Consider the following 25,490-nt stretch of genomic DNA (forward strand, 5'->3'; position numbering starts at 1 on the left):
ATATTTATTATGACACTTCTAATCTGCATCTTCATCACAATTGGTCATCCTAGGCATAAAACTAACATTTTGGAAGTTGTAAAGATTAATTAGAATCAAATTATGTATGGGAAATGTAAAATCGACCAAAAGTATATTTTCCTTTTCCCTTTTAGGGACTTTGGAGTGTTCTGTGTAAATTGCGGGGGAATAAATCACAGCAGTAGGAATGACTCGGACTATGCATCTGTCACATATACTTAAAACATTAAAATATGCATTCAACGCTGGCAGCATATTAGTCATTACTATCATTTTTAAACTTCATAATCAGAAGCATTAATGGGAGTTTCAAATAAATCATTCTTAAATTAATAGTATTCATTCTACTAAATAAATTGCCCACAGTGGTTAAAATATTCATTCAGTTCAGCTCTGCCCGAGAGATCCCTCACACCACATTATTTTCTTACTATATTTTGAAGGAGCTCTGACTTGAGCTAAATAAACATTCCTACCTTTACAGATGCTGCCTTGCTAATATGTAATGTTCTTAACAGATCGGCTGCTAACACCACAAACTACAGTTCTGCAATATGTTGTACTGTCCAAAAAAACCTTAAAAATACGTTAACCTTGTGCCCAGTCAAGTGGCTTCACCTACCATTGCAATTAACAGGTATTGAGAATAAAGGAGAGGAACAAGGTGACATTTTTAAGCAGTCCGATTGGTAAAGAGTGACTGATGCAAGTTACTGCCAGCAAATTTTGCTGAAATGGCAATGCTATCAAACCACTCACTTTTCTATTAGCTGTGAGAACAATAGATTTTGGACTGTTGGTGCAATGCTTAAATTACAAGACTACACCACTTTCAGTAAATATTAAATCTATGTAGTACCTTTAGCCAGGTGCATATTTCTTTAAAAAAACCCTTTTAGATCTGATTGCCTAATCCAAAGATAAATCAACCAGTATGCACTCTTTTAAGTTCCATTCACAAAGCAAAAGATGATTAGGGTTTAGCATCCGTGTGAAATCAAATAATTTGATAATTCTGTCAGTAGTATATTGTAATATAAAGTGCCCTTAATATTACTTAAGGAAATTTGTAATTTACTTCCAAATGCTTAAACCGTAAAATGATCGAAACATTAACCTGCATAATTACACTCAGTAAGCAATAGAAAAATTAACCTGTACAGCATGAATTGGCACTGAACTGAGTTTCAATAGTATTGCTCTTATTTACATTTTTAAACCTGCAAAATTTTCTTCAATGGAAAGTTACAAACTTTTTAATTTTTAGTTTTTTTATACAAACGGTATGAAAAATATTTATCCTTAAAATCCAAGTCATTCTCTACCGCTTGCAATTCTGCATGGTTGATGGATACATTCACATTCATTTTACAGCATGACACAAAAACGAAGACCAAATCACATGCCTCCTTTTAGGTAAATCTAACAAAAAATAACACTGCAGTTATGCACAACCAGGAGAGCAGAGAAAATGAAAAAGGAAGTTTGCGAGGTTTCGTTACTAACATTTGTTGGTTGTGCGTGGCTTAAACCTTTTCTTCTCGCCATCCCAATTGCTTACTTGCTACTGCAACCCCGATGAGGTGAATGGAATTGCATTGTGCTAATGATATGAATGGCACTCAAGTCGACAGCATTATTTACAGCTGCAAAGAGTACAACAAGTTAATACACACGAGTACCGATGTGCAGATATTTAGACAGGGATAAATTAAACAGTCACTCATCCATTTTAATTTTCTGGCAAAAAAAATGTCTGATTTCAATGGGTTTAATTCTGTTCATTAACGCTATGCTTTTGGAGGCCTCAATCTCCTCTGGATCCTACAGAGTCAAAAATATACAGTATATCAATTTTCCTTTTCAAGGGTCTTACTTTATTTATCTATATGCCATAAAGTTTTTTTTTTAATTTGTGTGTGCAAGTACACTAAAGAGAAAAGTAGTGATGTGCTGAATTATGTTTAACTATTAATTTTAATTAAATGCCTTCCCAATTATGTGCAGGCACACATATAGTTATCAAAACTCAGTTATTAACACAGGGCTCTAATTTCATGTGATTAACATTCTGTATGGATCTTTGATATTCTTGCATATACATTGAACATTTCATTTTACTCATTCAGACAGCATATTTGTTAACAAGCTATTTCCACTACCTGAAAACTCCCCAACCCTCTCTAAAAGATACATAGGGATAGATAGAGAGGGGGGAGGAAGAGGGAGGGGGAGAGGGAGAGGGAGAGGGAGAGGGAGAGGGAGAGGGAGAGGGAGAGGGAGGAGGGAGAGGGAGAGGGAGAGGGAGAGAGAGAGGAGAGGGAGAGGAGAGAAAGAGAGGAAAAAAGAGAGAGGGAAAAAGAGAGAGAGAGAGAGGGGGGGGAGAGAGACCATGTCTACTTATACAGAGTCAGGGGAGCAAGTGACTGTTGGAATAACGACCATCAAAACTGCAGCATCCATCAACATTTCATAAATTAATTAATTTAGTATTAAATTTACAACTCTATTGTGCTTTGTACTGTTCAGTACTTTGATTTAGTGTCTTACTATAAAAATTACCTTATAGCAACTCCCCAGTGCATTTCTTTGGGTGGACTAGTGCTGATTACAGAAGTAACATTAAAATGGCACACAATAAGGCAAGCTTATACGTAGGACTGGTAGGATAGGTGTGCACCCATCACGAAGTGCCTAGGAAACAAATTCTTTAAAAAAAATTCCAGGCACACACCTTTCTGTGGGGGAAGGTTCACTGCAGGATCAGACCTGTGGAGAAGGGGCACTGAATATATTTGGTGTACCTTAAAGTCAGGTATATCTTCGCTACCTGGGATGGATGCGAATTCAAGTCTTTGGAGTAGATTGTCCTAGCCAATAAGTAATGTAGCTAACTAGCAACCAGCACTTGGATTCTAATATCCTGATAGATAGGAAGAGGGTGGTTAAGGCTGAATTTCCTTATAATTATTTACATTTTAGGTTCTAATGCTTAGTGTAGCTCACGGATCACTGCTGGTCTGATAAAGCTGTCAAAGTTCTTGACACCCATACGAATTTAGAAACATTGGCACTCGAGTGCAGGAAGAGCAAGATATTTTGATCAGGGAAACAGAGGAGAATATGTACAGAGTGACTGCTCGAAGTTCATCATAGGTTAAACAGCTGCACATCAAAATCCGAAGGTGAGACAATTTGGGCCAATTTGACTAATAAGTGCTCACTAAACCTTATTTTTGATTATATTCTATATTACAGAACACAACCTAGGGATGAGAGTTTTATTGTTAAGTTAGTCAAGGCAGCATGAAAACAGTTGCTAATTTAAAAAAGGTAATTCTACACCAGTGCACACTTTCATGTTCATGGATGCCACTGCAAAGGGTCTGATAAAGAGTTAATTCAATTTCATGAACAGAAAATGTCTATTTTAAAAAGTGGCCATTTGAATAGGCTCTGTCAGTTAAACCAGCAAGCAAGAGGACACATATTCATAGGCAGGTGAGGGAAGAGTTGTGTAGGTAGTTCTCCCTCTTGGCACTATAGAGGAATCCAAAAGCTGACAATCTCCCTGAACAAAACCAGAGCAGTGGACACAGCATTTCAGAAGTGAGGGCAGCTGCGATCATGGTATTTGTCGTCAGTATGATCACACGCAGAGACTATTATTTCTTTTTGAACATAAAGTGCAACAGTGCTTAGGTTCTCAATGTCCTTGCCCGTTTGCCGGTCTTCCAAACTTCAAACTCACATCAGGGCAGCATGTTGTGCAAGCACATAATGACACAGTAAACGCTCCCAGCAAACCAGTTTCAACAACAAGGTCTTATCCTTGGGTTAATTATACAGTGTTGACTGCAATGGTTTCACAATGCCTTCTTCGTAAACCCTCATAATAGCTTCACAAACAAACTTGTATTGGCTCTGCGAGAAGGAGAGAGAGAGAAAACAAATTAAATTAATGCATACTCAACATACATTTCAATTTGTTCTGGCTAAAAATGTTGGATTTCATTGTTAGATGTCAGAAATCGTAATTATATTGCACAATCTTCCCATCTAGTGCTTTGAGAATGATTCAATTCCTTGCCTCCTGATCTAGATGCAAGTGAGTGCTTATGGGGTCAGTCTCTGGATGTCTGCCAACATACATCGTTTCACTGCTTTCCCACCGATTGCATGAAAAGAATGCTCGGCAACTATCCAGACTTGGAGGAGTCACCATTATTTGCAGCTGAACATTGAAGAATGTCGGTTTCTTATCTCTGCACTCTACAACAAACTCTTCTTTTGTTATCATTATCATCCCTTTCGGAGCAGTCTCGATTAGAATTAGGATGTTTGAAACATCAGCATTGCACCTGGACACAAGGCAAGTTTGTAATCATCTCCTTAAACCTTCAAACTCAATAGTCAATAGTCAGATTTATTCGTCACATACACAATAAAGTGCAGTGCAATCTCCTCTCAAATAGGATCCTGCCAAAGCAAACATCGTTTCCATCAACCTGACCCCCACTGACTTAAGCTCAATTCTCTGACATTTCCTCCAGAAATAATAGATCCTAAGACACGGAAGAATTAGGCCATTCGGCCCATCAAGTCTGTTTCTCCAGAATACTGTCTCTCCAACTCCTCCCAATTGAAAACCCTAAAAAAACACCTTATTTATTAGTCCTTCCTTAGTCTATCATTTGTGAAGGGACTTCAGATATTTAGTTGACATTAATGATGTAAATACATGGTGGTTGCTACATTTTTATATTCTTTATATATGTCTTTCAGAGGACACTAACATCAGAGCAGGCAATATGCCACTTTACTAATGTTAAGAACATTGGCACTGTTTTTTTAATTACTCAAGAATGTGCTCTACCTTTGGACCCCATTCAACTTCCTCTCAGGAGCCAACGTATGTTGTGGTGCAAAGAAATCAAAAAGTTATAAAGGGAAACAATCATCAATCAAGATAAAATCTGCAACCGAATTAAGGTGCACATAGCAGGCACCAGATGGCAGTCTCAACGTATTAATATTTAACTTGTGCATCAGACTGTGCTGGAAGACAATAATACTTTATATTACTTTACTGTTCAGCAAAAATGTTCTTGGGATGTAGGAAATGCGGTAAAGGAGGCAGACCAATAAAGGACAAATGGGGCAAGAATGCAAGTGAAATAGTGGTAGCACTTTTCTAAAGGGTCTAATTTTAACCCAGTTCATTACATCAGCAAACCATTCTAAATGTTTGAGTTGCGTTAAACAATTGTAAATTTAGCTTTGATTATTTAATTTTCACGTATATACAAGTTATCCCATTATCAAAAGTCGTGGGGAACGAAGGCAGAGAGATTCACAGGGATGTTGCCTGGGTTGAGGACTTTTGTTTTGTGGAGGGATTGCATAGTCTGTGTTTCTTTTCTCTGGAGTGAAGGAGGCTGAGGTCTAACCTACCATAAGCATGCACATTTATGCTAGGCACAGATTGAGTAGATTGTCAGTATCTATTTCTCCATCTTTGTCTTTGCCCATATCTTTGTCAACAATAGAAAGGGGCATAGGTTTAAGGTGAAAAAAATAGTTAAGGGGGATCTGAGGGGTAATTTAAGAAAAACACTGTAGTTGATATCTGGAATAAGCTGGCAGAAGTAATGGTGAAATCACACACAATAATCACATTTAATAAGTATTTAGATGGATACATAAATAGGCAAGACAAGGAAGGAGATGGCCCTAATGTAGTGTACCTGGACTTTTAGAAAGCATTTGATAAGGTCCCACATAGGAGATTAGTGGGCAAAATTAGGGCACATGGTATTGGGGGTAAAGTGCTGACATGGATAGAGAAGTGGTTGGCGGACAGGAAACAAAGAGCAGGGATTAACGGGTCCCTTTCAGAATGGCAGGCAGTGACTAGTGGGGTACCACAAGGTTCGGTGCTGGGACCGCAGTTATTTACAATATACATCAATGATTTGGATGAAGGGATTCAAAGTAACATTAGCAAATTTGCAGATGACACAAAGCTGGGTGGCAATGTGAACTGCGAGGAGGATGCTATGAGAATGCAGGGTGACTTGGACAGGTTGGGGGAGTGGGCAGAAGCATGGCAGATGAAGTTTAATGCGGATAAATGTGAGGTTATCCACTTTGGTAGCAAAAACAGGAAGGCAGATTACTATCTAAATGGCGTCAAGTTGGGAAAAGGGGAAGTACAACGGGATCTGGGGATCCTTGTACACCAGTCTATGAAAGTAAGTATGCAGGTGCAGCAGGCAGTGAAGAAAGCAAATGGCATGTTGCCCTTTATAATAAGAGGAATTGAATATAGGAGCAAAGAGGTCCTTCTGCAGTTGCACAGAGTCCTAGTGAGACCACACCTGGAGTATTGTGTGCAGTTTTGGTCCCCTAATTTGAGGAAGGACATTCTTGCTATTGAGGGAGTGCAGCGTAGGTTTACAAGGTTAATTCCCGGGATGGCGGGACTGTCATATGCTGAGAGAATGGAGCTTAGAAGGATGAGAGGGTATCTCATTGAAACATGTAAGATTGTTAAGGGCTTGGACACGCTAGAGGCAGGAAATATGTTCCTGGTGTTAGGGGAGTCCAGAACCAGGGGCCACGGTTTAAGAATAAGGAGTAAGCCATTTAGAACGGAGACGAGGAAACACTTTTTCTCACAGAGAGTGGTGAGTCTGTGGAATTCGCTGCCCCAGAGGGCGGTGGAGGCAGGTTCTCTGGATGCTTTCAAGAGAGAGATAGATAGGGCTCTTAAAAATAACGGAGTCAGGAGATATGGAAAGAAGGCAGGAACGGGGTACTGATTGGGGATGATCACCCATGATCACATTGAATGGCGGTGCTGGCTCGTAGGGACAAATGGCTTACTCCTGCACCTATTGTCTATTGTCTAATGCAGGGAAATGGGATTAGCATAGATGAGCAAAAGTGGGCCAAAGCGCCTGTGGTGTTCGACTCAATGACCCTAGGACAAATTACTAAACTTTTCTATTCTATCTTCATGAACATCAGCATTTGTCAAAATATTTAACATAAATCTTATATTTATATACCATATAACTATATAACAATTACAGCATGGAAACAGGCCATCTCGGCCCTACAAGTCCGTGCCGAACAATTATTTTCCCCTAGTCCCATCTACCTGCACTCAGACCATAACCCTCCATTCCTTTCCCATCCATATACCTATCCAATTTATTTTTAAATGATAAAATCGAACCTGCCTCCACCACTTCCACTGGAAGCTCATTCCACACAGCTCCCACTCTCTGAGTAAAGAAGTTCCCCCTCATGTTACCCCTAAACTTCTGTCCCTTAATTCTGAAGTCATGTCCTCTTGTTTGAATCTTCCCTACTCTCAATGTCCACGTCAACGCTGTCTATCCCTCTCATCATTTTAAAGACCTCTATCAAGTCCCCCCTTAACCTTCTGTGCTCCAAAGAATAAAGACCTAACTTGTTCAACCTTTCTCTGTAACTTAGTTGCTGAAACCCAGGCAACATTCTAGTAAATCTCCTCTGTACTCTCTCCAATTTGTTGACATCCTTCCTATAATTGGGCGTCCAAAATTGTACACCATACTCCAGAATTGGTCTCATCAATGCCTTGTACAATTTTAACATTACATCCCAACTTCTATACTCAATGCTCTGATTTATAAAGGCTAGCATACCAAAAGCTTTCTTTACCACCCTATCTATATGAGATTCCACCTTCAGGGAACTATGCACAGTTATTCCTAGATCCCTCCGTTCAACTGCATTCCTCAATTCGCTACCATTTACGTCCTATTTTGATTTGTCCTGCCAAGATGTAGCACCTCACACAATCAGCATTAAACTCCTCTGCCATCTTTCAGCCCATTCTTCCAAATGGCCTAAATCTCTCTGTAGACTTTGGAAATCTACTTCATTATCCACAACACCACCTATCTTAGTATCATCTGCATACTTACTAATCCAATTTACCAGTTTAATACAAATGCAGGGAATGGCCTTCATTTTAAAGGAAAACCAAGTAAAATAAAAAATCTCAGCATTAATTATATTTGAGGCTGAGATAGTTATCATAACTGGTTCATAAGATCATAAGCGATAGGAGCAGAATTAGGCCATTCGGCTCATCAAGTCCTACTCCGCCATTCAATCATGGCTGATCTATCTCCTAACCCCATTCTCCTGCCTTCTCCCCATAAGCCCTGACACCCGTGCTAATCAAGAATCTATCTATCTCTGATATAAAAATATCCATTGGTGTCCCCCACAGCCTTCTGTGGCAAAATTCCACAGATTCACTACCCTGTGACTAAGGCAATTCCTCCCCATCTCCTTCCTAAAGGAACATCCTTTAATTCTGAGGCTATGATCTCTGGTCCTGGACTCTCCCACTCGTGGAAACATCCTCTCCACATCCACTCTATCCAGGCCTTTCACTATTCATTAAATTTCTCAGAATAATTATTCACAGGGAAAGAAATGAAAGATGGTGCACTGAGATTGCACGGGAAGATATAAATAGGCTTTAGCAGAAGTCTGATTGCTTAAATTTTCCACAAGAGAACTGCATTTAGTGCAGCAAAATGCATAATTTACTTAAAAAGTTGCAAACCATAGATCATAAATTATATATCCAAGGGGAACCAAACAGTAAATGATAGCTGCAAAGATGAGATGCAATTTAAAACCCTGTTGTGTAATGCCATGCTCCCAGAAGTGATGATAATCTAAATACAAACCATGTGAAGTATTCATTTTGGCAGTATCCCAAACCAACCAAAACTGATTAAAGAGCCATCTGATCCCATTTACTGAATTTAATGCCTCAGTGCAGACAAGTGTGATGGCAGGTGAAAAATAAGTAATCAGTACTCACTGGTGTTTGAATCATCATGGCTCTCTGGTCTCGCATTGTTCTAACAATGTCCAATGGATACACTGGCTGATTGCACTCAATTAGACACATTGCTGTCTCCATAGTCATAAGAACACCAGTTCGACCTATACCAGCACTGCAAAACAAACAGTAATCAACAAGTTGCAATGGAATCAATAACCTGATTAAAGCAACTTTAATTATTAAACAGCCTGTGCAAACACAATAAATCGTTCATTGTTCCATTCAAATTGCAGGATATTCATTCACAATTCAGATGAATTTTCACTTAATTAAATCATATATTTTGGTACATATACAGACCCTCCATTCTTTAGTTAACAAGCTCCCCCATCCCCCTCCCATAAACCCAACCGATTTTCACACCCAAAAGCAGTGATTTATGTACGCAGACAGTTTCAGATTTGAACAACACACTGATACTCCTCCAAACAGCCAATTATCACGTGAACCTCGATAATCGGAGTTGGCAAGTCACAATGGCATGAAGAATACAACTTTGATCCAACCCTGTTATCACTTGGATTTCATACATGAAAACGCTCCAGCAGGAAAGATGCCGCACATTAGAAGACAAAACCCTTGGTTATTTCCTCCACGTTTTACCAGGATCATGAGCAGCTTTTTTCTACCCAAAATTACTGAGTATTATTTTTTCAATAATCTCTGAAATCTAACATCGGCAGTTACCCAAAAACGGACTAGACTTCACTAAAAAAAAATTGTCAATGTCGAGGCTCTCATCTATCTATCTCCATCTATATCTATCTTCTATCTATCTTCTCTCTATCTATCTACACTTCTATACTATTACTAATACTCTTACATTGACCACTTCCAGTCTACGCTGTTTTTAAATTTGCGCAAAAATGGTACCCTATATCGCTAGGATTTTTTTGCCATGTTACCGTTCTCCTCTGCTCCAAGCGCACCAAGTTTTGTTCCGATCGGTGGAAGATTACAAAAGTTATGAAGGTTTAAAAAACCATGAGATCAGCAGGTTGGTCTTCTCGCCTGTCAGTCACCATGAAGGTAACGCCCCTTCCGGCACCCGCTGGAGAACCAACGGGTCCCACTTAGTCTAGTTTATCTTCATCCTGAATACACTGGGAGGCACGGTGGCATAGCGGTAGAGCTAATGTTGTACAGCGCCAGAGACCTGGGTTTGATCCTGACTATAGGTACTGTCTGTACAGAGTTTGTACGTACTCCCCGTGATCTTACATGGGTTTTCTCCGAGTTCTCAGGAACTCTCTACCACAGAAGGTAGTTGAGGCCAGTTCATTGGCTACATTTAAGAGGGAGTTAGATGTGGCCCTTGTGGCTAAAGGGATCAGGGGGTATGGAGAGAAGGCAGGTACGGGATGCCGAGTTGGATGGTCAGCCATGATCATATTGAATGGCAGTGCGGGCTCGAAGGGCCGAACGGCCTACTCCTGCACCTATTTTCTATGTATCTATGTATCTGCAGTTTCCTCCAACACTCCAAACACGCAAAAGTTTGTAGGTTAATTGGCTTAGTATCAATGTAAAATGATCCCTAGTGTGTGTTGGGTACTGTTAATGTATGGGGATCACTGATCGGTGCAGACTCAGTGGGCCAAGCTGTTTCGGCACTGTTTCTAAACACTAATAATTGCCCATAAAGTATTTCAAGCTCTACAATACAGCAAATTTATTTTGCACTGTTGAATTTGCAGCCACATACATGCCTGATACCAGTCTCCCAAAACTAGATACTCTATTCCTAGAATGCACATAGACTGAGAAAACGATTCAAGGATGTTCTCAAAACCTCCCTGTGGCAAAAAACATCGTCCAAGGGTCACAAATGCTCAAAATAGAGAAATAGACAAGGAAAATTGATTAGTATGGGTGTCAGAGGTTATGGGGACAAGGCAGGAGAATGGAGTTAGGAGGGAGAGATAGATCAGCCATGATTGAATGGCAGAGTAGACTTGATGGGCCAAATGGCCTAATTCTACTCCTATTCCTTATGACCTAAAATTCAAAGTGAGATTTAGTACTGCATGTGGGTTTTAGGAGCATGTAACAGCCTGGTATGAATAGTGGAAAGAATGTGCCACCTCACAAATTACTTGCCATTCCATCAAGCAGCTCATGTCTCAGCTGTGGTAGAGTCTGCAAATTCTACATTAACCACCACAGGACACAAAGAACTGGAGTGCACTGATTTGGATCTCACTGCAATGAAGGAACAATAAAATATTCCCTGGTCAGGCTGGTGTATGAATTGGAGGGAGAATGACAAATAGTGGATGGTGACACAAGAAACTGCAGATGCTGGAATATTGAAGAAATTACAGTGCTCGGGGAACTCAGCGGGCCAGGCAGTATTTGGAGAGGGAATGGTGGTATGTGGTATGTGCCTTTTGCTCTGCTCCTTCCTGGTTAGTCGTCATGGGTTTGGTAGGTGCAGTGCATAGTGTGGATTGCACAAATTACTCCTGCAGTCAAGTATTCCACTCTACTTTTAATTGTCCTGTATTATTGATGAAAAGGTATCAAGGTATTGGGACGCAAGTCATTTGCTCAACATGCCCAGCCTTCTGACCATTTCTTGTTGCCAGAAGATCTATACAATTGTTCCAGGTAAATTCTTGATGAATGGTGGCCCTTGGAGTGTTGTTGGTGGGGTATTCACCCAATTAATGTTAAAGATAACTGGCAAGACTCTCTTTCTGAAGATGATTACCACTCTGTTCAGTAGACGTTTGTAACCTTGTCGATGCCAGAAACGTGGCAACTGATGTGTACTGCCTAGGTGAGGTCTGCTGTATGAATTTACCGGGTTGTATGCAAAACAACGCATTTCACTGTACCTAGGTACGTGTGACAATATAGTACAATTCACTTCATTGACCTAGCACTTTTGGCCCAGGCACCTGTCCAAGTCTTGCAGCACTCACTTACTGAGGAGCTGTGAATGGAACTGAACAAATATCCCGACTTCTGATCTCCTGGGAGAAGGAAACTTACTGAAGCAGATAACCTAATGAACTCCTGCAGCCATGACATGGTCCTGGGATAATTGATCATGCACTGATTCTTTTAAACACTTTTAATACAAGCAACCCTCCACATTACCGGGGAGAGTGATGCAATGTGGGGAAACAAACTTGCGTCTACTGCGCACAAATCAACGCAAATTGAGAGAAAAAAATAGGGGTTTACTTTTTATCTCGCGTAAATGCCATGAGCATAAATTTCATTCTATATCTCAAAAATGTGGGTAATGTTTTGTGAATGCTGTAAGGGTTAAATGCAGTTACCTCCACAGAGGGTAATGGGGAGGTCATCTGCAGCTACTTATCCATTATTATTATTCCTACAGAATACTTGGATACTGAGGAAAGGCAGATGGAACAGCACAGTAAATGGCACAACACCCCCCACCCCTCTTCCAGGGTGTGTTGTGGAACAGAGATACCCAGGGGTGCAGGTACGTAGTTCCATGAAAGTGGCGACATCATTTGGAGTATTGAGTAGAGGAAATGTTCCAGCTGCACAAGACGTTGGTAAGGCCACATCTGGAGCATTACGTACAGTTCTGGTCACCTGCTACAGGAAGGATGTCATTTAACTGGAAAGGTTGCAGAAGAGATTTCAATGGAAGAGGCTGAGGGGTGACTTCATAGAAGTTTACCAAATCATAAATGGCATAGATACAGTGAACAGTGAGTCTTTTGCCCAAGGTTAGGACTAAAGTTTAAGGTTTAAGGTGAGAGGGCAAATATTTAAAAGGGACAAGATGGACAACTTTATCCACATATAAGGTGGTGTATATATGGAATCAGTAGAGGTCGAGACAGGCACAATCATATCATTTAAAAGGCTCTAGGATAGGTACATGGATAGGAAATATTTGGAGCGATTTGGGCCAGGTGCAGGTGCAGAATGACTAGCTCGGTTAAGCAACTTGATCAGCATGGATCAGTTGTGCCGAAGGACATGATTCTGTGCCGTATCGCTCTACGGCACGATAAAAACAAAACAAAATGTGAAAATACGCAGGTCAGGCCACATCGGTGGGAAGACAAACAAGTTAACCTTAAAGGTTAACCACTTTGTCAGAACTAAGAGGAAAGAAACAAGCTGCGGGGAGATGGGCATGTTTCGAAAGGAGTTGAAAATGAGGTGCCCCTGCGGAAAATCCATAAACACAAGTGTATGGAAGCATATTAGAGGGGGAGAACATAGGAAAAAAAGGAATGTAAGAGTTGTGAAATGTAAATCAGGTTGGGCATGTCCTCCACAAGCAGAAAAAACACAAGCCGAGCCAATTCTCAGACATAGGCAGAAATAGTAAGATTAAACGAGTACTTACCAGTACGAAGTTTGATCTGTATTTTATGAGGAGTTACGATGAGGGATTACGTGAAGAACCCACCCAGCGCGCAGGCGCGGCATACTTCCAAGCAGCGGTGTGGAATCACAGATAGACACTAGTTGAAGTAAAGATAGTAAAGACCAACGAGACATTAGTCCGAATTTGATCTATATAATGAGGGTGGGAGCGGAGGGCACGTAATCCCTCATCGTAACTCCTCATAAAATACAGATCAAACTTCGTACTGGTAAGTACTCGTTTAATCTTACTATTTTACTTCGGAGTCACGTGAGTGACTACGTGAAGACTTCAAAGGTCTGTGATTTCAAACCGTGTAACAGTTATATCACTCACTGCCGAAAGATCATCGAGGGAGGAAGTGGTAGCTAGAGACCAACAAGTTTGTTTAGTTATAAAAGAAATATTTATTAACTATAACAAAAAACAAAATAGCTCCCATGGGCTTTAAATCATAACTTTGCGGTTTATAAAACGGTATCCGCAAAGACGTCCTGTTCCATCAGCGGTTTGTTGTAAAATCGTTGGAATGTCGATTCCCTTGACCATCCCGCTGCTCTGAGGATGTGGTCGAGGGGAACCTGCATCCTATCCGCCGCTGAGGTGTACGCTGCCCTGGTTGAATGGGATTTAAAAACATTTTTGTTAATCCCTGGCATGCTGAGGACCTGTTTCAAACATCTGGATAATGTTTGGCTGGTTAACCTGTACATAAGGCTTTCTGTGGGTAACCAATAAGGCTTTTTCTTTCCCTCTTAGCGTTTGGGTTGTGTCTAGGTAATGATGAAGGTGGGTCACCACTCACAGTCTAGGTTCTGGAGGGTAAGCCCGGAAGACCAACGGGGAGTTTGATGTACCTGGTCTACTTTGTTTTACCAACCCCGGCATGGTGAAAGTAATGGTATCTGGGGTGGTCACCATGTAGTTCAGATTAAGCTGATGGAGCGAAAGGACCCTTTGTGCTGAGACAAGCGCCATGAGCATGAGGGTTTTGTAAGTGGCCTGTTCCAGGCTCAGGGATCCCACCGGAGGCCAACCTCGAAGGTGTGTAAGAACTACACTCACATCCCACATGTGAGTGTATCTAGGTGTAGGGGGTTTGGTATTAAAGATCCCCTTAAGGAGTCTGATGACTAGAGGGTGGGATCCCACACTATGCTGTTCTATCGGCATGAGGTATGCGGACAGTGCGCTCCGAGCCGTATTGATGGCACTGTAGCTCATCTTGAGGTCATGGTGCAGGTGGGCCAGGAACTCCAGCACATCCGAGATCGAAGTCGTCGTGTAGGATGTCCCTGCGTCCAGACAGTACTGTTCCCATTTCCTGATGAAGGTCAGGTACTGTTTCTTGGTGGAAACTCGCAGGGATGCCGACATGGTGGTGATTGTTCTGTCTGATAACCCCAATCCCCGGTAAGGCCTGTTCAAAATCTGGAAACCAGGAGTTTCAATTTTTGGTGGCATGGATGGCTAATGCCAGTTACCGGGTGAGTCAATAATTGGGGGTGGTGTTGAAGGACCATTGGTGTCTCTACCACCATGTCGTGGAACATTGGGAACCATGGTTGGGTAGGCCAGTCGGGCACGACCAGAATGCCTGAGGCTGAGTCTGCCTGAATTTTCTGGAGTACCCGACTGATGAGGCAGAAGGGAGGGAAAGCATAGAAAAAGAAATTTCCCCAGTCCAGCGTGAAGGCATCTACCGCTGCTGCCTCTGGGTCTGGTTCCCAAGCCACATACATGGGTAGTTGGTGATTTAACCTAGACGCAAACAAATCTATATCTGGCGTACCATATTGCTTGATAATTTTAGCAAATAATTTTGGGTCCAACATCCACTCGATGTTGTCGTTGAATTTTCGTGACCTGGTGTCCGCCACTAAATTTAGTTTGCCTGGTAAATAGGCAGCTGATAGCCAAATATGTCTCTCGACACACCATTGCCAGATTATAGCAGTTAATTTGTCGCATGATACTGATTTAATGCCACCCCATGTGCTGGATATAAGATACTGCCGTAGTGTGGTCGAGCATAATTCTAACATGCACGTGTCGCATACCAGATGCATATGCTTTTAGCCCATAAAAGGCGGCGAGCATTTCCAAAAAGTTAATGCCCAGTGATTGTAGTAGCGATGCCTCTGAGTTAGTCCATCTGCCACCTGTGCTGTCTTTGGAGTTAGTAGCTCCCCAGCCTAAAGCACTGGCATCCGTTGCAATGGTTATGTTAGGATTGGTTACGGTGATAGGACTGTGACTGTGCCAAATATTGTCAACCCACCACTGAAGTTCTGATTTGGCTTCAGCGGGTAAATCCATTTTGCGATCATAATGCCCCCTATGAAGGCGTAATGCATGAGTCCTTGCTCTTTGTAAATTTTGATAATGCAAGGGCCCATGTTGGGCAGCCGGAAATGCTGCTACTATAGAGCCAATAACTCTGGCTACATGCCGTATTCTAGGTTGTGGTGTGGCAATTAAATGGCTACAAGCTTCAATGAGTGAAACTGTTTTGTTTCTGGGCAGAGTGACAGTCATGTGAATCGTGTCAATAGTGAAGCCTAAGTAATCCATGTTAGTAGTAGGCTCCAATATTGATTTATCTGGGTGGAGGATAAAACCCAAAGTTTCAAGGAGTTGTTTAGTGGCTAACACTCCTGCGACAGCTTGTTCCCGTGTTCTTCCTAATATGAGAACATCGTCCAGATAGGCCACTACTAAATGTTTTAGTTCTCTCAATTTCTTCATGGCCACTTTAAGAATTTTCGTAAATAGTCTGGGAGCTGTCGTTAAACCATTGGGCAAAGCTCGGTACTGCCATAGCTGGCCCCTCCAGATAAATTTCAGATATTTAAAGTAATCTTTATGAATGGGTACCAAATAGTAAGCATCTTTGATATCTATGCTTGCCATGTAGTATCCCTTGGAGATCAGTTGTCTGGCAGTGACAAATGTCTCCATTTTGAAATGTTGATACTCAACAGACTGATTGAGTGATGTCAGATCAATAATAATGCGACATCCACCATCTTTTTTGGTTTTGAGAAAAATATTTGATACAAATTCTTGCGGCTCGTGTGTGGTCATTTCTATGATGCCTTTAGCCACGAGCCGATCAAGTTCAGCTTGTCCTTCTACCTTCTCAACTGCCGAGGGAAGGAACACCCTTTGGGGCATGTGCTGAACTGGCGGTTCTACGCCTGGTTTGAATTCAATCTTGTATCCACTAATACTGTTGAGTATAAACTGATTGTTAGTAAGGGAGCACCAAACATGCTTGAAGAACCTCAAACGTCCCCCTGTTAATACTAAACCCTTTGTCTGTGTATGTTGACAGGAACCAGACCCACCTACCTCCATGTTCACTTGTGGGGTCGTTTCCGGTGGGTCTGGCCCAAGGTTGTCCGTGTTGGTGCTGCGGTGGGGCGGCGCATATTCCCACGGCTCCGCCCTGGGCCCCGCTCTAAAAAAGAGCACTGGGGGTAGTGGGAGGCGGTCACCAGGCTTTCACCAGCTCGGTATCTGCTGGTGGCTGCCGAGGCGTGCGGCCAACTGGGTGTCTTCGCCCTGCTCGGTCCTGGCCCTGCCCTCATGAGGCCTACTGGTTTTGCCGCCTCTTCCAACTCCTTGAGCCTTTTGGCCAGATCCGCACCAAATAGCAGCGCCTGTCGTTCGGGCGCTGGAGCTTTACAGAGGCCGGCATACGTTGGGTTGAGGGCAGGCCTGATGTTGTCCCGCCGTAGGTTGTTTAGCTCATACGTGGTGCTGCACATCAGTGCGAGGGCATCCTGCTGGGGTATGGTCAAGTCTTCATCCCCAACGGACCGAGCAAAGGCGGTGACGGCTGCTGAGTGGAGCTTCAGGACTCGCTGCATTTTGACCTCCTGAGCCCTTATGTGCTGCCCCAGCTGGTTCCAGATCTGCCCATTTACCGTCTTGACCCTCAGCGCCTCGCAATTTTCGGGCGCGATGTAGTTGTCAAGGGCCTGCTGGACAGCCTTGTCCTGCAGCGGGTTGTTGGACAGCCTGTTTATAGTTGCCGCCATTCTGGGTGGCAACACCATCCCAGTTGTTGGTGGTGCCGCATATCGGACCCACTACACCCAGTAGCTCTTCTTCCGGCACGCCCGGCATGCTGACGATATCCTCCGCCTGCCCTTGGGATAGGCCAGCCCAGTCCTGGCCTCCCTTACTGCCCTCGAATATAGAGGGTACAGAAGGGTGTGGAGAGGAGGAGGCCAAAGCCCGTCCTCCTGGGAGATGCCGCATCTCCTCATTGATCATACGCTCGAGGAGCTGCCTCATGCAGCTTATCCGAGCGTCTCCCCTTTTCGGTGGGGGAGAGTGTTCCCGTTCCTCCGAATCATCGGAGGACACCGGCCGGTCGGTTTTCTGTGTCGCCTTCCTCCCTGTGCGGGGCGTTGAGATCTGCAGCACTGGGGGCGGCTCGGTGTCGGGTGAGCGGGAGCGTTGAAAAAGCTCCTCCGCTGCGAGAGGCTGCCGTCCCGCTATGGACCCGTCCTCGGGTGGAGTAGGGCAGGCAGTCCTCCTGGCTGGTCGCTTGCGAGAGGCCATTATTCTCTCTAGCGCGACTCTGTAACAAAAAAGACACTTACCTGAGGTCTCGTCTTTATGCTGCAGCTGGAGAGCCTGGCTCCAGCTGCTGCCGCTGTTGCACTGCTGACGTAATGCCGCGCCTGCGCGCTGGGTGGGTTCTTCACGTAGTCACTCACGTGACTCCGAAGTAAAATCCCACTGTAACAGTGCAGGTGGCTGCAGACCAGTGCCAGAGTGGAAATGGAATGGAGAATTAAAGGGGTAGCCTACAGAAAGCTCAGGGTCGCCTTGCAGACTTAATGCAGGCGCTCTGCAAAGCAGCCGCCCAATCAGCATTTGGTTGCTACAATGTAGAGGAAGACCACTGGGAACTCAATGCAAGGGACAATCAATCTCTAATGCTCTAGAGCAGGGGTCGGCAACCGAATGCGGCCCGTAACCCGAAATCATCCGTTCCGCAGGCGGATTATTTTTCCCTGTAATCATCCGGCTTGCCGAGCGCCCGCACCTAGCGCACCCCCCCACCCCGACAGCGGCCAAGTGCCCGTCCCGAACGGGGTGAACTCTGGCTGTACCGCATCCTGCGCAAAGCCGCCGGCCCGGCCGCGCACCTTCTGTGAACACGTTTAAGAAAGAACTGCAGATGCTGATAAAATCGAATGCAGACAAAAATGCGGGAGAAACTCAGCGAGTGAGACATGCAAGGAATGCATGAGGCTGTCTCGCCCGCCGAGTTTCACCAGCATTTTTGTCTACCTTCTGTGAACACTTGATTTGATGCCTGCCACCCGGGGCGGGATCCATGTATACACGTGATAGATGTGGCCCGCCATCCGCTCAAAGACATGCGTCCCGGCCCCTACGCAGAACAAGGTTGCCGACCCCAGCTCTAGGGTACCTCCTAGTGGAGAATTCATCAACACATTTAGGAAAATGCTAACTCTTTGTTCAAAAGAGTGGATTAAAATGCAATGCCTTTAACAGCCGTGCTACATTTATGTATATACACACACACAATGTGCTACTTTGATTTTCCATTCTATTTCTAATTGGTCTCTGCAATGCACGATGCAAGCTTGTGAGCAGCACCTCACCTTCCCCTACGCAGAACTTTAGGTTACCCCAGATCATACTGGAGAATTCGACACTTTAGGAAAATGCTAACTCTTTGTTCAAAAGAGTGGATTAAAATGCAATGTCTTTAACAGCCGTGCTACATTTATGTATATACACACACACACAATGTGCTACTTTGATTTTCCATTCTATTTCTAATTGGTCTCTGCAATGCACGATGCAAGCTTGTGAGCAGCACCTCACCTTCCATCTGGGCACTTTGCAGCTTTACACTCATACTGAATTCGACAACTTTAGGTAACTTGATTTATCAGTCTGTATTAGTAAACCATTTGTGCTATCGTCTTGGCTCATTTCACCCCCCCCCCCCCCCCCCCCCCTCATGATTCAATTACACTTTATTGTCCCCAGGTGCAGAGAAATACTTTGCTTATGCATACAACTAGTTAAAATCATACAGCAGATTTCACCCAGGCAGCACATAAGAGCCTTCGCATTTCTGGCGTCAACATACAAATGTTCACCAAACTGTCGTATCAAACCACCCCCCACTCCCGGTCTCGGCGTACGTCCCACGCCGGGTCTCCCCTTCGTTCCTCCCTTCCTCTATGTGGAAGACATGACCAGCCGCGCCCATTTCTATTTTGTAGCTCCTTGTTCTTGTGTTTATGTTCTCACTTTCCAATTGCTCTCATTGGCCAGATAACCTTATTTACACTTTATCCTCCATGACCTCTCTGGTATTCACCCCAGAAGAGATATCCTCCCTCCTCCACCCTCCTTGGAGATCAACAACCTTCTTTCCTCTTCACAGTTCTGAGAAAGGTAAACTCTAGCTTGGATACATGGGACTGTAGATGCTAGTTTACAATAAAAGACAGTGCTGGAGTAACTCAGCGGGTGAGCCAGCATCTCTGGAGAGAAGGAATGGGCGATGATTCGGGTCGAGACCCTTCTTCAGACTGATGTCAGGGGAGGGGGCAGGACAAAGATAGAATGTAGGCAGATAAGTCGACATTCATTCAGCAGCATTTCTGGATAATTCTACTCCAGATATGCTGCCAGACCCACCGCGTTATTCCAGCCCTTTGTAAACTCCAGCTTTTTTCGTCTTTATTTTGAGTTTCAGCAAGTGCAGCTTTTATTTTAGTTTCATACGATAACAGTTAATTAGTATTTTCCAGTGTCAAAGGATATTGAGAAAGAAAAGACAAAGTGACCAAATCTGATGCAACTTTCATAACTCTGAAGATAAACAAACAGCAGGCTCCTGGTTTACCTTTCACTTTTAAACAAACCATTGAATAAAATTACAAACCAGTAAATCGCCATTCGCAAACTGGATCAACATCAGTTTGGAGTTTCTGCTCTGATATCAACTCAATTTATTAGCTTGCGTCTAAATTCTGATGATTACGTTTTGAATACACTGTTCTTTTGATTAGCTTGTAATCAGCTTTAACAAGATTTACCTGCAGTGTACAACAACTGGTTCATCTTTGCCAACTCGTGTTTCTCGAACAAGCAACACAAACTTCAGGAAATCACTTGAATCATCAGGAACACCATGGTCAGGCCAGGCAACATATTGGATCTGTGTGAGTGGACGGCTCTCATTTCTCTGTAAAGTTGCAATAGATGACAGTTCATTCAGGGTATGCCCTTTAATTCCTCCAAGTTTCTTTTCTCAAAATTAAATTCACATGGACAGCACAGTGGCTCAATTACTAGAGCTGCTGCCTCTCAGTCCCAGATACCAGGTTTGCAGATTCTCGGTGATCGCGTGGGTTTCCTCCAGATGCTGCAGTTTCCGCACCCCCCCCTCCTCCCCCCCCACCCCACACACACACTCATCCGAAAGACATGCAGGTTTGTGGGTTAATTAGTTCACTGCAAATTGCCCATAGTGCACAGTGGAAGAATCTCAGTGAAGAGAATAAGATTTATACCAAACTAGTGTAAATGGGTGGTTAATGGTCAGGGTGAAATCAGGGGTCGGAGGACCCGTTTCCGTGCAATTTCTCTCCATGACGATGACTCCAGGAGTCGGTGATGCTGATGATTTGTAAACGGCTGCTAGGTTACTAAGGAGTCAAACTCTATCAAGTATTCGCCTGTTAAATTGGGCAGAAATGGTAAAATGTATCATTTAAAAATATGTAGAAATAAGGAACTGCGGATGTGGGTTCAGACCAAAGATAGACACAAAGTGCTGGAGTAACTCAGCCGATCAGGCAGCTTCTCAGGAGACAAAGGATGGGTGACGTTTCGGGTCAGAACCCTTCTTCTGGAGAAGAGTCACGATTTAATATCTTTCAAATCTTTGTAAATGGCAGAACAGAATTTGACTTCACTAGTGGCAGTGGGCTACAAAGTCAAATTTGCAGCAAGTTAATTTGTATTTATATTTAATATGCATCTGGGTATTTTTAGCAATGCTTTCAGCAGAGTCAGGAGGCTGAGTTTTAAAATGTCGAGTGCCACTTCAAAATTAGTCAGCAAATCTGCTTCATGGTCACTGGGAAAGGATGTGTAAACCAGCTCCCACTGATACCCAATAATAATTCTCTAGAATTTTCTGATGTCAGAGTTTACTTCCCCTGTGATACTGAAAGGCGATGACGACTTTGACCCTATTGCACCAAACTATATTAAGGCTATGAAAATTAAAGGCTGTAGAAAATTAAAGCTTGAAATAAAAACAGAAAATACTGGAAACATTCAGTAGGTCGGGATGCATCTGTGGTACAGGAAACAGAGATAACCTTTTAGGATGATGAATGTTGATGGGTCCATATTTGGAGTACTGCCTACAGTTCTGGGCACACTTCTGTATGTAGGATATCATTAAGCTGAAAAGGGTGCAAAAAGATTGAGGATGTTCCCAGATGTGGACAGCCTGAGTTGATGAGGTGAGCCTCTTTTTCTTTTTATCCATGGGGCATATTTTGTTTTCACCAAGAGAAAATAAGTCTGAGGAATATAACTAAACTATTGAATGCAAGCCAACTTTATACAACCTTGTGGAATGGGGTAAAAAAGCCTGGCGAATACAATAAAGGTGACTGTCACAAAACCTCAATGGGGAGAAAAAAAGTGTGCTCGTCTCCCTTGTACTAACGGCAAAAAAAAATTGGAGAAAAATAAATATTGGCTTTTGATTGTCGCATTGTAGTTTTCTTCATTCATTTGGATTTAAAGCACTGATTTTACTATTAAATTTGAGATGCTATTCACAGGAGATTTAAAGAGAACTGCAGAAAGGAAAACAAATGGAACTGTATAACAGTAATTGGAAAGCCAATTTCAACAAAAGTAAATGTAATGGCAAAGCTGTATAAAAAAAACCCATCACCACATCATAGTATTCATAGGGCCTGTAGTGTTTTAGATTTTAGAGATACAGCGCGGAAACAGGCCCTTTGGCCCACTGAGTCCGCACTGACCAGCAATCCCCACACACTAACACTATCCTACGCACATTATAATTTGTATAATTTACACTTATACCAAGCCAATTTACCTGCATTCATGTACGTTTTTGGAGTGTGGCAGGAAATCGATGATCTCGGAGAAAACCCACGCGGTCACGGGGAGAACGTAAACCTCCGTACAGACTGAGTGAGTTTTCTCCTGGTGCTCTGGTTTCCTCCCACATTCCTAAGACGTGCAGGTTTGTAGGTTAATTAGCTTTGGTAAATTGTCCCTGGTGTGTAGGATAGAATTAGCATATGGGCGATTGCTGGTCGGCGCAGACTCGGTCGGTCGAAGGGCTTGTTTCACGCTGTTTCTCTAAACTAAATTTAAACATTGGTGGATCCATGGACGTTATTTTTCTGAGAGAATGTTTTGTTAAAAATTTGCTATGATTTACAAACACAAAGTCAGGCTAAAACAGCTTTTCTTCTATTTTCCTCCCAACTCTCAAAGAGTCCTTAGAGTAATAGAGTTTCACAGGTAACTATGGGTTAAATATTGAATATGGAACAGGATATCTATTCTTCAAAGTAGTATTTTTAAAAATATTCATCTCAAGGGGCAGACACGTTTAAATCTTTTCTGAAAGATGGCACTCCCAATATTGCAGTGCTCCCATGACATTGCATTGAAGCAACAACTTACATTTGAAAACTCAGCCTGACTCGCGGTTAAAACCTAGTCAACCTACTACAGTTGAAAATATCAAAATATTAATAAAATTTGAGAAAGACAATTAGGACTTTCAACTGTCAGCAGTAAAGTAAAATTATTTTCTTGAATATATAAGCACATAAAAGCAGTATTTTACCAGTAAAAATAAAATTATGAGGTGTATCATTTAACAAAAACACAAAAGTGTTTTTCATTATATGATGCATTTCACAATTTATGTCTAATTAAAAACATTAGATGGCATCATAAGACACAAATGTTTACAAACAAGAATCTTTATTCGTACTGGAGATTCTGAGGCAGATAAGATATGTTAGACAAGTTTAATAATTAGTAACTCCTACGGGGCACCATTTTTTTGCATCTGCATAAGTTTGTGGTTTTGCAGATAGTGAAGATGGTTGTAAAAGATTGCAGCAGGATTTGGATCGATTGGCCAGGTGGGCAGAGGAATGGTTGATGGAATTTAATACAGAAAAGTGTGAGGTGTTGCATTTTGGGATGTCGAACAAGGACAGGACCTAAGTAAATTATAGGCCACTGGGTGGTGTTGTAGAGCAGAGTGATCGAGGAGTACAGGTGCATGGTTCCTTGAAGGTCGAGTCGTAGGTGGTCAAAAAGACTTTGAGGACATTGGCCTTCATCAGTCAGAGTATTGAGTGTAGAAGTTGGGAGGTTATGTTACAGTTGCAAATGACGTTGGTGAAGAAGTTGTATAAGATGTTGGTTTAGTATATTGTGTTCAGTTCTGGGCACCATGTTATAAGAAAGATATTGTCAAGCTTGAAGGGTTCAGAAAAGATTTACAAGGATGTTGCCAGGACTAGAGGATGTGAGCTATAGGGATAAGTTGAGTAGGCTGGGTCTCCATTTCATGGAGCGCAGGAAGATAAAGGTAGGTATACAAAGGCAGGAGAGGAATAGATCGGGTAATTGCACAGAGTCTTTTGTCCAGTGTAGGGGAATCGAGGACCGGAGAACGTAGGTTCAAGGTGAAGGGTTAAAGATTTAATAGGAATCCGAGGGGGTAAGGTTTTCACATAAAGGGGGGGGGGGGTGGGTGTATGGATCAAGCTGCCGGAGGTGGCAGTTCAGGCTGGGACTATCCCATCATTTAGGAAGCAGTTGGACAGCTACATGGATAGGACAGGTTTGGAGGGATATGGACCAAGCGCAGGCAAGTGGGACGTGTAGCTAGGAGATTGTTGGCCAGTGTGTGTGAGTTGGGCCGAAGAGCCAGTTTCCACACTATTATATGACTATGACCGTTACAGGGTGGGGGTAGTGCCCCAAGAAAACCCATTCATATCTCGATATTAGGTAACAAACAAAAACTGACAATTTGTTTGTTTCATATATAGTGTTTATTTTTCTCAGATGAATTCCGTAAGAGTGAACTTTTATCCCATATCCAATGTTTTTTGGCTGTGGTTTGTGAATTCCCGAAGGGCGAACTTCTGTTACTTGAATTGTCACAATGCTGAGTTCACAGGTTCCCAAACCATTCCTATGTGTAAACATTTTGTGGTTACTACTCAGAACTGGCAAACATAGTAACACAAGCCTCCATGGCTGGAGATGATAAAGACACATATGTAACATGGGTCACACTGAAAGGAACAATCCCAGTTGTCCTACCTCTAAATTAGTTAAAGTCAATTCTCTGAAGACATATGCAGGGTTTCCTTCTTCCAAATGACAACCAACTTCAAAATTCCCATAAGATGCATTTTTAGAAAGTTCAGGCCAATACTGGTGACACTTGACCTACATTGGGAAGATACATCATGTAAATGTCATTGAATTCCCTGAATAGGAAGAAAACTGCTTTCAAATTTGACTTACTATTGGAAATGATACCACCTGTCCTAGACAGTAATGGCAAGGATTGAAATCTACATTTAAAGCGATTTTTTAAAAAAAAATTCAAAGTGCAAAATCCTACAGTTGTGTTTTGTTGGAAAAGGAGCATGTTCTGGAGTGGCAGCCAACCCCATCCAAATACAGGACAAACATCACCTGCTTTTTCACATCTCGGAACACCAACGACTTTCCGGCAACTGGTGATCCGGCACCTCTTCTTTAGTCAGAGGGTGGTGAATCTGTGGAATTCTTAGCCACAGAAGGCTGTGGAGGCCACGTCAGTGGATATATTTACGGCAGAGATAGATAGATTCTTGATTAGTACAGGTGTCGCAGGTTACGGGGAGAAGGCAGGAGAATGGGGTTAGGAGCGATAGATCAGCCATGATTGAATGGCGGAGTAGACTTGATGGGCCGAACGGCCTAATTCTACTCCTGTCACTTATGACATGACCTCTTAATCCGCTCAAAATTACAAGTGCACAGTTAAAACCCACCCCCCGTCCTGGAAGACCCCCCAGAAATGTGGCGCCT

The 25,490-nt window shown here is 42.8% G+C and overlaps 1 protein-coding gene across 5 annotated transcripts in view; it reads right to left on the minus strand.

Annotated features, from left to right (window-relative positions):
• Nucleotides 1–3,686: 3,686 nt before the first annotated feature.
• The window catches only part of ptpn4a (protein tyrosine phosphatase non-receptor type 4a), a 168,806-nt gene continuing 147,002 nt past the window's right edge, over nt 3,687–25,490 (minus strand). For 4 of the 5 annotated variants that reach the window (XM_055638753.1, XM_055638752.1, XM_055638754.1 and 1 more), the window contains 4 exons: nt 24,732–24,860; nt 20,414–20,562; nt 8,918–9,053; nt 3,687–3,945 (listed from right to left, as the gene is read on the minus strand). In XM_055638753.1, coding sequence (XP_055494728.1) covers nt 3,859–3,945; nt 8,918–9,053; nt 20,414–20,562; nt 24,732–24,860 — 501 coding nt within the window. In that variant the 3' untranslated portion in view covers nt 3,687–3,858. Of the gene's footprint in view, nt 3,946–8,917; nt 9,054–20,413; nt 20,563–24,202; nt 24,601–24,731; nt 24,861–25,490 lie in introns of those variants that run through there. The other variant, XM_055638756.1, reaches the window with a different exon arrangement.

The sequence above is a fragment of the Leucoraja erinacea genome, chromosome 7 (genome assembly GCF_028641065.1).
Source record: "Leucoraja erinacea ecotype New England chromosome 7, Leri_hhj_1, whole genome shotgun sequence".
NCBI classification, from domain to species: domain Eukaryota; kingdom Metazoa; phylum Chordata; class Chondrichthyes; order Rajiformes; family Rajidae; genus Leucoraja; species Leucoraja erinaceus.